Below are 14,105 nucleotides of genomic sequence, written 5' to 3'. Positions count from 1 at the left end.
GGTAACTCAGCCACTCAGGAACATTTACTGTGTTCTTGGTAAGCAACTCCAGTGTGGATTTGGCCTTTTGGTTATTTTGGTGTTTTAGGTTATTGTCCTGCTGAAAGGTTAATTTGTCTCCCAGTGTCTGGTGGAAAGCAGACTGAACCAGGTTTTCCTCTAGGATTTGACCTGTGCTTAGCTCCATTCCGTTTCTTTTTTATCCTGAAAAACTCCCCAGTCCTTAACTATTACAAGCATACACATAACATGATGCAGCCACCACTATGCCTGAAAATATGAAGAGAGGTACTCAGTAATGTGTTGTATTGGATTTGCCCCAAACATACACTACATGACCAAAAGTATGTGGACACCTGTTCGTTGAATATCTCTTTCCAAAATCATGGGCATTAATATGGAGTTAGTCCAACCCTTTGCTGCTATAACAGCCTTCACTCTTCTGGGAAGGCTTTCCACTAGTTGTTGGAACATTGCTGTGGGGACTTGCTTCCATATAGCCACAAGAGCATTAGTGAGGTCGGGCACTGATGTTGGGTGATTAGGCCTGGCTTGCAGTCGGCATTCCAATTCATCCCAAAGGTGTTCAATGGGGTTGAGGTCAGGGCTCTGTGCAGGCCAGTCAAGTTCTTTCACACCGATCTCGACAAACCAATTCTGTATGGACCTAGCTTTGTGCACGGGGGCATTGTCATGCTGAAACTGGAAAGGGCCTACCCAAACTGTTGCCACAAAGTTGGAAGCACAGAATCATCTAGAATGTCATTGTATGCTGTAGCGTTAAGATTTCCCTTCACTGGAACTAAGGGGCCTAGCCCGAACCATGAAAAACAGCCCCAGACCATTATTCCTCCTCCACTAAACTTTACAGTTGGCACTATGCATTCGGGCAGATCACAAGGAAATCCTGGCCAGCCAAATCCTCCCATAACCCGGACGACACAGGGCCAATTGTGCGCCGCCTCATGGGTCTCCCAGTCATGGCCGGCTGTGCCACAGCCTGGGATCAAACCCGGGTCTGTAGTGACGCCTCAAGCACTGCGATGCAGTGCCTTAGACCGCTGCGCCACTCGGGAGGCCCCATTCTGTGAGCTTGTGTGGCCTACCACTTCGCGGCTGAGCCGTTATTGCTCCTAGACGTTTCCACTTCACAATAACAGCACTTAAAGTTGACCGGGGCATCTCTAGCAGGGCAGATATTTGACAAACGGACTTGTTGGAAAGGTGGCATCTTATGACGGTGCCACGTTGAAAGTCACAGAGTTCTTCAGTAAGGCCAGACTACTGCCAATGTTTGTCTATGGAGATTGCATGGCTGTCTGCTCGATTTTATGCAAAGGGTGTTGCTGAAATGGCCGAAACCACTAATTTGAAGGGTTGTCCAAATACTTTTGTATATATAGTGTATCTACAGGTAACTGCCAAAATAAAGGAAACACTTGAGTAAATGAGAGATTCAAAGTTTATTGAAAGCAGGTGCTTCCTCGCAGGTGTGGTTCCTGACTTAATTAAGCAATGAACATCCTATCATGCTTCGGGTCATGTATAAAATGCCCAGTTGGCTATTATTTTGGCTACCATGGCTAGAAGAAGTGACTTTGAAAGAGGTGTCTCAAGGGAGCATAGGGGGTTTAAAGGGTGTGTGTCACCAGATCTCAACACAATTAAACACTTATGGGAGTATCAGCACCGGCGTCTGAGACAGCATTTTCCACCACCAGCGTTTTCGTGGACGAATGGTGTTGCATTCCTCCAATAGAGTTCCAGACACTTCTAGAATCCATGCCAAGGAACTTTGAAGCTGTTCCGGCAGTTACCTGTATGCCTATGTTTCTGATGTTGGACAGGTTCACTATGCCAGTTTACGTAAACAGAGAATAAAATAAAATGGTTTCTGAGAATATCACAGTGAGATGAAACCACAAGGGATGGTATCGTTAGACTGTCACTGTTCATTTGCTGTCTCCCAAGCTGGGCTCAGAGGAAGAGATAATCAATTCATTGTTTGGATAGGCCAGAAATGTGACACGTCACTGCCTATGCAAATGTCGGGTCTGAAACGTGACACTTCAAGTCAGCTCTGCTTAGAGAGTGGAAATGGGACGGCAGACAGATGGGGCTTTTCGGCATTATAAGGCACGGGACCCTGCGGCGTTCACAGAGCGCTTGGTACACCAAAATGTCAGTCGGAACCGGTCCAGAACCACTCAAACACCTAAGAGTATGCTAGTCAACAGTGAGACACTGATGGCAGCCGATGACTCTGTTACATAGAGAAAGGCCTAGAATGGTTGCACAGCATCTCAGTGAGAAAAGCAGATTCTAGAATCTACAGTAAACATTCTCAATGACCCGTGGTATACACCTCAGTGTTCTGAGTTGGACTGGTGCTGCCTTGGGTCTGGTGGATGTAATCTAACTCTGGTCTGAGTCTAACCCTGGCTCAGTATGTGTCCTCTGACTGGCTTGACTGACCCTGGGGTTCCAATGATGACAATGATGATGACGTAGTGTCTGGAACACACTGTGGCATAGCCTGTTGGAAGAGTTCCATGGTGGTGTAATCACTCAGAAAGGCCAACGGTTGGCACTGGTGGGCAACCGTACTGATGAGGACAGGGTCTGTCTGTCTAATGTCTGTGGGAATAGATGTAATGGTGTCAGAAGTGGGATCTTGAGCTCTACTGTCTGTGGCTATGGTTGACAGAGAAGGCCCTTGGCTCTCCTCGTAGTCTGTGTTGAAGTGCAGACATGAGTCAGCATTGCTATGGAGGTTGCTAACGGGAGACATTTCTTCTCTTCCGTCGACAACGTGTAGACTGTTGGAGTCCCCCTCCTCTTCCTTCTGTCGGTTGATGAGCTCCAGGAGTTCCTATGAGAATCAATCACTCAATCTTTATTGTCCCGGAGGCGGAAGAAAACCAACAGCAACAGGGCATGATCTGAGACATGCTATAAAAATGTTATGAAACTCTCCTGCATCATTATACAATGTTCTTACCAGATCGCAGACCCCATCTATTTTCTGGATGGCATTGCTGTTACCTGGATTGGGGATACTCGGCCAAAGTAGTTTCTTTGCTCTGAAAATACATGTTGCCATGGAATTCATTCAAGGTTTCCATCACTTGAATTTCACTGGACAACAGTTAAGAACAAAGCAAAACTAATAGATATAAATGCACCTTTGCCTAAAAACATGATGACTGTACCTTTTTAACAACTGAGAGCCGAGATAAACCACAAGTAATAGTAAAGTTACTCCAACAATGGCCCCTGCTATCACACTGCTCACAGTCAGGGATGCTGGGAAGGGAAAGAAGACAGTATTGGTCTGGCATTCAAAATGTGGGAAATCAGAGATTTTCATTGCAATATAACCATTGGTGATAGATCAACAAGCAAACCTGGTTTGGTTTCAAAGTATGCAGCTGAGCTTCTCACTCCCATTCCTGCACTAGTGAAGGCAGACAACTGGACCCGGTACACAGTACTGTTCTTTAGGTCTACCAACTCATAGCTGGTTGAAGCAGCATCCACAGTGATGTCTGTTACAGCGAGAACACCAATAGTTTAAAAAGTCAGTGACGCATCAGAATAAGAAGTAGTAACACCACACAATCATTTTAAGGAAGTTACTACTTAAACAACGATTCTCGTTTAAAACTCTAGCCTTTTGGGAACTAGACGTGGCGGTAAGAATATCTGATAGTGTGCAAGAAGGCTTAACTTATTTTAAAAAAAGAACTGTACATATTTATAGGATATTAGTCACAAACTATAAAACATTCTATGTGAGACATGTAAAAAGCAGAAGTTGCTCACACTGTACTTTATGCACATTCTACTGTATGAATAATCACTCACTGCACGTCTCTTAGGCCAACATCAACTTGGCACCTGTTTGTAAACATCTAAATAAACAATACATCAATCAATCTTACTTGTTTCAGCATCTGTCCCATCCTGCAGCCTATCTGTGTAGTGGAGGACGTAGCCCAGCAGGAAACCTCTGTTGTCCTCCTCAGGGACAGCCGTCCACTTCAGCACCACGGAACTCTGGCTAACATTGGTGCTGATGTTCCCTGGGGCACTGATAGGGGCTGAGAGGAAAAGACACTGAATCTGATCACAATGCATTTATGATTAATTGGTTTGTTGGTTGATTGATTTAGACATACAGGTGCTAAGGTGTCATGTACTTATACTGTAACCAGCTTGTAAGTAAGTATATGAAGTGGCTCCCTGTGTCTTCGCTTATGGTATGTGTTTGTGTGATGATGAGATGCCCCTTGTGTTCTACTCTAGTACTGGTTTAATCTAGTACAACCCCAAGGAGATGTTAAGTGCCAACATGTTTCAAGCAGACCACCATAGTCCCTGTGCCCAAGAACACAAAGGTAACCTGCCTAAATGACTACCGATCCGTAGCACTCACATCTGTAGCCATGAAGTGCTTTGAAAGGCTGGTCATGGCTCACATCAACACCATTATCCCAGAAACCCTAGACCCACTCCAATTTGCATACCGCCCCAACAGATCCACAGATGATGCAATCTCTATTGCACCTATGTGAGAATGCTATTCATTGACTACAGCTCAGCGTTCAACACCTTAGTGCCCTCAAAGCTCATCACTAAGCTAAGGACCCTGGGACTAAACACCTCCCTCTGCAACTGGATCCTGGACTTCCTGACGGGCCGCCCCACGGTGGTAAGGGTAGGTAACAACACATCTGCCACACTGATCCTCAACACGGGGGCCCCTCAGGGGTGCGTGCTCAGTCCCCTCCTATACTCTCTGTTCACCCATGACTGCATGACCAGGCACGACTCCAACACCATCATTAAGTTTGCCGATGACACAACAGTGGTAGGCCTGATCACATACAACGATGAGACAGCCTATAGGGAGGAGGTCAGGGTCCTGGCCGTGTGGTGCCAGGACAACAACCTCTCCCTCAACGTGATCAAGACAAATGAGATGATTGTGGACTACAGGAAAAAGAAGAGGACCGAGCACGCCCCCATTCTCATCGACAGTGCTGTAGTGGAGCAGGTTGAGAGCTTATTTTTTTATTTAATGTTTTTGTGGTATTTTTGTTTTGGTATTCTTTCTTAAAATTGCATTGTTGCTTAAGGGCTTGTAAGTAAGCATTTCACTGTAAGGTCTACACCTGTTGTATTCGGTGCGTGTGACAAATACAATTTGATTTGATTTTAATGGAAGTGTGGCCTTAATATCAGTTTAATTTTAGACTCACATCCTTCAGTGAAGAAGGCCTGGACGCTCCCGTAGGTGCTCTCGCTGTTGTTGATGAACTTCAGGTTGCAGGGCTCTTTGTCTGGCCTCGTGTGCAGAGTGAAGGTGTACCTCTTATACTGCTCTAATGGCTCTATAGTTTATACAACAACAAGAGAAACATCTTTCATCAGGACAAACTGGATTTGTGGTAGGCAGCTTATATCTGTTAAACATATGCAATGTGTAGTTCTGGTTATGATAATATGCTGTATCTGAATATGTGAATCCTCTGTTGTTTTCATGTTAACACAGGAGAGAGGTATGTACCCTACCATTCAATTGTATGACTTCATAGTTGTTCTCATCCTCATAGAAGGACTTGTAGGCAGCTTTCTCTCCTCTCCTCCACCACTCCACTGAGAAGCAGGAGTAGGTTTTGATCAGGTCATCCACCCAGGAGACAGTGAAGGACGTGTTGCCATTGAATGTCACATTCAGCTTCCCATATAAGACTGTAGAGACAAACCAAACAACACGTCAAGGCCCTTTCTCCTGCATCTGAGATATCTATGAGATGTCCCACTTCAACAGACTGATTTCATACACTGTTAAAATAGAAAGACTCAAAACCCCATCATTGTGTAGTGAAACCATGAAAAGTGGTGCACCTAAGCTGAGATATGGTGTTTGGGGGGTGTTTGAATGTAAACTCAATGTAAGTGTTACAATACTCTGAATGTATTTCAAAACAGAATGTAAGTATTCTAAAATTACAAAAGTGGTTCTTCAATCTGAATATTGGTGTTTTTAACCCCCTAGAGTCGATATCTAATTAGCATAATACAAATATCCCCATACAAATCTTTCAGTTTAAGCTAGAGCTACAGTATCTGTTTTTTTGCATTGGATGCGTCTCAATCCACCGCATCTGCCAATGTCGCACTTCCGCATCTGTGATGAAAGGTGACAGAGCTAGAGCAGTGTATGTCAGACCATGGGACATCCTGAAAATCGGTCTTCTCACAAAATCGTCTGTAGCGTCTGAAATATGGTATATATATATATAAAAACATGGGGGATTGGAAGTGATGCAGACAATTACATTGATGGAAGTTACAATCTATCTGCAATATTAAGATGATCTACACCCCCCCCCCCCCCCCAAAAAATAAATATATATAACAAAAATAAATAAAAAACACAAGATGCCATTGGAACACAGAACTGATGGTTGTTGATAATGGGCCTCTCTACGCCTATGTAGATATTCCATAAAAAATCAGCCGTTTCCAGCTACAATAGCCATTTACAACATTAACAATGTCTACACTGTATTTCTGATCAATTTGATGTTATTTTAATGGACAAATTTTTTTGCTTTTCTTTCGAAAACAAGGACATTTCTAAGAGACCCCAAACTTTTGAACGGTAGTGTATATGTGGAGACTGTTTAGTGCCAAAAATAAGGGGTTAAATACATGTTTAAAAAATATATAGATATATATATATGTGTATGTTTCCTGATCTTTCTTATATCTCTCATATATAGGACAGACACTTCTGTTGTTCCACATAGTGAATCTGTTATTCAATGTGTTTGTATGGGCTAATAGCAATAACGCCAAATAAAATATTTTATAAAAAAATTGAGGGGGGGATACATCAAGAGGTTTTAAAATTCTAAATCAAAATGATCCTTGGTATGACCTTCTTAAAACAATTCCATATAGCTTAGTAGAACCTCCCCTGGTTTAGACAGGGCTTAGACTCTTCTTTTTTATAAGAGAGTCTTGTGAAAACCATTGTTGGTGTTTCAGTGCATGTAAAAGGCAGCATCAAAACACAAATGGCAGACTGTGTGTCTCTCATACAATCAAATGGTTTTGAAATGCCAATGGTTTATAGTGTAAATATTGATTGAAGATGATTTTCAGACAATATATTAATTGACCATTTTGGTCCCGCTTTAAATGACGTTCAGCTAGTAAAGGCTTCATAAAGCCTTCATAATGCCTTCATAAGCACTACATAAATGTGTTACAAAGCACCTATAACCGTATGTCATGCTTTATAATGGGTTCATAAATGTGGCATGACTGTGTGACAATCACCAATGCCATATGTGACATAACCCACTATGTCGAATATGATATAAACATGTGCTTTATAAAGGGTGACATGTTGTGCTGAAGGATGGCATACGTTCTAAAGTGATGTCATGTTAGTCACATTACACCAAATCTTGTTCCCAGACACTTCCACCCCAAATGTACGGAAGGTCTGGTGGACCAACGCATCAAAAATTGCCTTCATTAGTTAGGGTTAGGTTTAAAATCACATTTTAAGAAGATTAATTGTGGGAAAGGGCAGGGTTTAGCCATAATTATACATTTTTGAATGTTTTAAGTAGAATTCTATGGTCACTCCCACTAAGGCCAAATTTGAATGGTTGATATCCCAGGCTTATACAGTTGAAGTCGGAAGTTTACATACACCTTAGCCAAATACATTTACTCAGTTTTTCACAATTCCTGACATTTAATCCTTGTAAAAATGCCCTGTCTTAGGTCAGTTAGGATCACCACTTTATTTTAAGAATGTGAAATGTCAGAATAATAGTAGAGAGAATGATTTATTTCAGCTTTTATTTCTTTCATCACATTCCCAGTGGGTTAATATTTGGTAGCATTGCCTTTAAATTGTTTAACTTGGGTCAAACGTTTTCGGGTAGCCTTCCACAAGCTTCCCACAATAAGTTGGGTGAATTTTGGCCCATTCCTCCTGACAGAGCTGGTGTAACAGAGTCAGGTTTGTAGGCCTCCTTGCTCGCACACGCTTTTTCAGTTCTGCCCACAAATGTTCTATAGGATTGAGGTCAGGGTTTTGTGATGTCCACTCCAATACCTTGACTTTGTTGTCCTTAAGCCATTTTGCCACAACTTTGGAAGTATGCTTGGGGTCATTGTCCATTTGGAAGACCCATTTGCGACCAAGCTTTAACTTCCTGACTGATGTCTTGAGATGTTGCTTCAATATATCCACATAATTTTCCTTCCTCATGATGCCATCTATTTTGTGAAGTGCACCAGTCCCCCCTGCAGCAAAGCACCCCCACAGCATGATGCTGCCACCCCCGTGCTTCACGGTTGGGCTGGTGTTCTTCGGCTTGCAAGTGACCCCCTTTTTCCTCCAAACGTAACAATGGTCATTATGGCCAAACAGTTCTATTTTTGTTTCATCAGACCAGAGGACATTTCTCCAAAAAGTACGATCTTTGTCCCCATGTGCAGTTGCAAACCGTAGTCTGGCTTTTTTATGGCGGTTTTGGAGCGGTGGCTTCTTCCTTGCTGAGCGGCCTTTCAGGTTATGTCGATATATGACACGTTTTACTGTGGATATAGATGCTTTTGTACCTGTTTCCTCCAGCATCTTCACAAGGTCCTTTGCTGTTGTTCTGGGATTGATTTGCACTTTTCGCACCAAAGTACATTCATCTCTAGGAGACAGAACGCGTCTCCTTCCTGAGCGGTATGACGGCTGCGTGGTCCCATGGTGTTTATACTTGCATACTATTGTTTGTACAGATGAATGTGGTACCTTCAGGTGTTTGGAAATTGCTTCCAAGGATGAACCAGACTTGTGGAGGTCTACCATTTTCTTCTGAGGTCTTGACTGATTTCTTTTGATTTTCCCATGATGTCAAGCAAAGAGGCACTGAGTTTGAAGGTAGGCCTTGAAATACATCCACAGGTACACCTCCAATTGACTCAAATGATGTCAATTAGCCTATCAGAAGCTTCTAAAGCCATGACATCATTTTCTGGAATTTTCCAAGCTGTTTAAAGGCACAGTCAACTTAGTGTATGTAAACTTCTGACCCACTGGAATTGTGATACAGTGAATTATAAGTGAAATAATCTGTCTGTAAACAATTGTTGGAAAAATGACTTGTGTCATGCACAAAGTAGATGTCCTAACCGACTTGCCAAAACTATAGTTTGTTAACAAGAAATTTGTGGAGTGGTTGAAAAACGAGTTTTAATGACTCCAACCTAATTGTATGTAAACTTCTGACTTCAACTGTAGGTGCTGTGTGTGCAATAGCCTGGGGATTACATTACACCAAGAAACACTTACCTTGATGAAAGCCCCCAAACTAAATACATTGAATGTGTCCTTCTTCTGAAACCAAGTTACATGTTTCTCAGTACACAAACACAACAAAAACAAGCCATACTGCGTGGTGCTGGGCCCAGTCAGGTCTTTGACACATTTACCCACTCCCCCACTGAAAGATCAGCCACAAAATGTTGGCACCATTGAAACATGTTATAATCAAGCCCTGGTTTCCAGCATGGGAACAGAAGAGGAATACCTGGTGCGGTAGACTCAGGTTGGACTATTTCATCTTGGTTCTGGCACGTGCGCGCACACACACACACACACACACACACACACACACACACACACACACACACACACACACACACACACACACACACACACACACAAGCTTTTCAGGTTCATCAACCCATTTAAATACCTCTCACACCCTACAGTAACCTTCATAAATCAGCAGAACGTTAATAACCTATTTATTGACACTTTATGTAGTGTCCTGTAATACTTAGTTTGAAGTGAGACACCTTTTGTCATTCATAACACATCCATAAAGACTATATCGCATGACGCTGTACTTAATTTAAAGTCAGACCCATTTGGTCATTTATAACACATGCATAAATGCCTTGTATCATATGACGCTGTACTTACTATAAAGTCAGACACCTTTGGTCATAATCATAACACATACATAACAGCTTAATGATGTAAACGCAAATGTATTAACACCACCCTTGTTACATTCAGCACATTGGGCCCGATTCAGACTTGAGATAAGTAGACTTAACATGGACTCAATAAAACATGGACTTAAGTCAAAACATTCCATGTTAAATCCACTCAAATCTAAATTCTGAATTCAGTAAGATGCCAAATTTATTTGGAATTTTACCCACTCACCCACTTACCGTGAGGAACTTCGGCCCCCATATCAGAAGACAAATGTTTAGATTATTAAAGGCCAAATGTGAACTTCAAACACTGTGCTGCCGTACTGTTTAGAATTTCCCCAGTCTGGGACATGGAGGTGGAGAGAGGGCATTCATGTCAGGTGTGCCCTCTAGCAAACTCTATGGTCAACTATAAAAACAGGCAAGTTTGTGGGCGCTGCCCCTGTATTCAGGTCCTTCACGAAACTCAGACAGGAAAGAACACACCAAACATTCAGGTAAAACTCTCCAAAACAATCCAAGAAAGTATGTGTCAATGACAACATGAGTACAAAATGTTATTACATTGAAGAAGGAAACAGAAAAGGAATTCACTCAACAAGACTCCCATTTACAGTATTTGGAAAATCCAGAAGGGATCTAATTCTGCACTAGACAGGATTCAAAACACCATAATAGTTTTTAGGAGCTTTGGAGAGAGGAAATGACAGCAAAAGAGAAGGGTTCTAATTATGCACTAAAAAGAACTTGAAACACCATAATAGTGTTTTTAACCTTTTACGGGTTAGTCTCTTGCAAGGTGTTGCACAACGCTTGATTACGTGGTGTAACAACACACCATGTCATGTTTCAGAACACCTTAGGATGAATGTTTCAGTACACCTTAAATCTGTCTCAAAACCCCTTACAACCACGTGTTTCAAAACTCCAGCAATGTTAAGGTTTCGTCTTAACGTTGGGGGCAGATCAGCTGCCACTAGTTTTAGTGTTACAAAACACTTCATTTTAACAGTGTACTGTTAAGCAGGAGAGCAACTAGTAATTCATTTCTGATGCAAAAACTGAACTGAACTAATATTACTGCTCAGGCAAAAATAGTTAATAAATCCTAACATGGCCAGAGTGTATGATCCCGATATTGGAGGTTAACGGTAGATAGCTATTTCTACCTTTGTCGTCCAGTGGAGGTATAGTCCTTTGTGCTGTAGGTGAGGTCCCAGCCCTGTTGAGGGCTGTGATGGTGAGGTGGTAGGCTGAGTGAGACAGGGCCAGTCTGAGTAGGGACCTGCTGGTGTTGAAGGTCTCAATGGGGTCCTCTCCGGAGGCCTTCCCCACAGTCACACTGTAGCCCTCCACTAACTCACTGGCTGCAAACTGGAACGAACATTTTAGGAGCAAGGTTACAGGCCTAACCATAGCTTCATACAATATATATTACATATAGTGTAGTGCAATAAACTATTGTATTACTTTATACCTACATCTGTTGTAGATATTATGTTTATAAATCATGCAGGTTAACTAACAAACGTAGTATTTTGACATTGTATTTTTGTAAGGTGAAGTTACCTTCCATTTTATGATCACTAATCTACTTCCTTTGGTTTGTGGAAAATCTTCTACCATCTCAATGACAGGCTTATCATTAAGTTCTAAAAAATATTAAATAAAATGGACACATTTTGCTTATTTGATGTTGAACGTTAGTAGATCAGTAGAATAGAGAATTGATTGACTATTTTGGTAAGACCATTGAGAAGATTTCTAGATTGTCGCTTTAGGTAAAAGGTAAACTCACCAGGTGGGACAGTGAAAGACTTGCTCCAGGGGCACTGGGTACATTTGTAATTGGCCACACACTGTATCTGCACTGCATAGGACAGTGAGGAGTTAAGATTACCCAGAGTGCACCTATTGTTATCCTTGGATTGCACTGGTGGCTATAGAGAACACAAATGAGAGGTTAGGTCAGTATACCTTGAGAAAGAAAAACGGTCTAAAGTTGTATATTCTCCAGTCTTGGACAACTAGGTTTGATTTCCCGGACACAGATTAGGCCTAATCCGGCCTCCTGAGTGGCACAGTGGTCTAAGGCACTGCATCGCAGTGCTAGCTGTGCCACTAGAGATCCTGGTTCGAGTCCAGGCTCTGTCGCTGCCGGCCGCGACCGGGAGACCCATGGGGCGGCGCACAATTGGCCCAGCGTCGTCCAGGGTAGGGAGGGTTTGGCCGGCAGAGATGTCCTTGTCCCATCGCGCACTAGCGACCCCTGTGGCGGGCCGGACGCAGTGCACGCTGACTCGGTCGCCAGGTTGGTGCGGCTGGCTTCCGGGTTAAGCAGGCACTGTGTCAAGAAGCAGTGCGGCTCGGTTGGGTTGTGTTTCGGATGACACACGACTCTCGATCTTCGCCTCTCCCGTGTCCGTACGGGGGTTGCAGCGATGGGACAAAGACTGTAACTACCAATTGGATACCACGAAATTGGGGAGAAAAAGAGGGGTAAAAAAACAACAACAACATATTAATCAAAAAAAGATTAGGCCTAATCCTGGACTGAAAATAACTTTCAATGGAGATTCTCCAATGACTAGGCTTAATCTGTGTTCGGGACTAGTCTTATTTTGTGACCGGGGAACCGGCCCCAAGAGTTTCACTATTCATGCCAGTTTGTTTCAAGTCTATAATCTATTTGTAACTGCCAAATTAAAGGAAACACCACCACGAGAAATTCCATAATTTGGTGTTTTGTTGATGGTGGTGGAAAATGCTGTCTCAAGTGCCCATAAGGGTTCAATTGGGTTTCGATCTGGTGACTGAGACACACACACACACACACACGTTTGTATGTTTTACTATCCTTGTGGGGACCAAACAATTGATTCCCAAAATCCTATTTTTCCTAACCTTAACTTAACCCTAACTCTAATCCTATCCCTAACCTTAACTCTTAACCCTAATTCTAACCATTACCCCTAACCCTAATTATAACCCTAACTGTAACCCTAATTGTAACCCTAAACCTAACCCCTAAGCCTAAAATAGCCTTTTTCCTTGTGGGGACCGGCGAAATGTCCCCGCTTGTCCGAATTGTCCTTGTTTTATTATCCTTGTGAGGACTTCTGGTCCCCACAAGGGTAGTAAAACCAAAATCAGACACACACACACACATCCTTTAAACCACCTATGGTCCTTTGAGACCCCCTTTCAAAGTCACTGAGATATATTCTTCTAGCCATGGTAGCCATAATAATGGGCAACTGGGATATTTTTATACATGACTCTAAGCATGATGGGATGTTAATTGCCTAATCAACTCAGGAACCACAACTGTGTGGAAGTACCTGCTCATTTACTCAAGTGTTTCCTTTATTTTGGCAGTTACCTGTGTCTCTATATGAGCTGCAGGCAGACAGTACCCTTCAGATCTGACTTTTAAAGCCCACCTCTTTCCATGACTCGCTCGTCAGGTTCTTGTATCTCACAGAGTACAGCGCAATATATTTGTTCTCCTCCTTCCTCCAGGAGGCCTGGATATCCAGCTGTCTTGAATGGCGATTGAAGTGTACATTAGATGGGGGGCCGCATCGAACTGCAATGTTAGGACAACATGTGATAACGTATCATTGTCATACTATATTTTGTATTCAACAATATACAAATTGGACTGGTCACATATTATGCTTGCTGTAATCCCATAGGCTATCCTTCTATCACATAATGGAAGTGAATAAATGCATTGATGATTAACATAAACATACCCAATTTTTTAGGTGAACCTCTGAAAAAGGACTTTGTACAGCTCTTCGGATCACTCTCGTCAAACACATGAGCCGTCATGTTAAGCTTTTTGGACAGACTAATAGTCTGAGATGTCCCTGATATGTTTGCATACATTTTGCAAGAGTTTTTCCTGTGAAGAATATCAAATTGAATAGAATTTAGTATTTTATTTCAATTAATTATGTATATTTTTTGCTATTCTGCCTAGTCTACAGTGCACCCTAAACGCAAACAATCAAATGATATAATACAACCACAGAGATACATTAAATTACTGTGTTATATTT

At 42.4% G+C, this 14,105-nt stretch overlaps 1 protein-coding gene across 1 annotated transcript; it reads right to left on the bottom strand.

The window, feature by feature from the left end:
* Positions 1–1,384: 1,384 nt before the first annotated feature.
* Positions 1,385–13,875, bottom strand: LOC311099420 (interleukin-31 receptor subunit alpha-like; the record flags this gene model as incomplete). Its single annotated transcript, XM_084140113.1, is given in 12 exon segments — positions 1,385–2,872; positions 3,002–3,083; positions 3,213–3,359; positions 3,362–3,366; positions 3,370–3,548; positions 3,945–4,103; positions 5,265–5,396; positions 5,578–5,775; positions 11,208–11,405; positions 11,837–11,978; positions 13,482–13,627; positions 13,797–13,875. Coding segments are annotated over 12 exon segments (1,896 nt in total). The 3' UTR covers positions 1,385–2,443.
* Between the last annotated feature and the right edge of the window lie 230 nt (positions 13,876–14,105).

Source organism: Coregonus lavaretus, assembly GCF_964263955.1.
Source record: "Coregonus lavaretus genome assembly, chromosome: 24".
NCBI lineage: Eukaryota > Metazoa > Chordata > Actinopteri > Salmoniformes > Salmonidae > Coregonus > Coregonus lavaretus.
The sequence above is the reverse complement of the archived record's forward strand: the minus strand, read 5'-3'. Positions and strand labels throughout refer to the sequence as shown.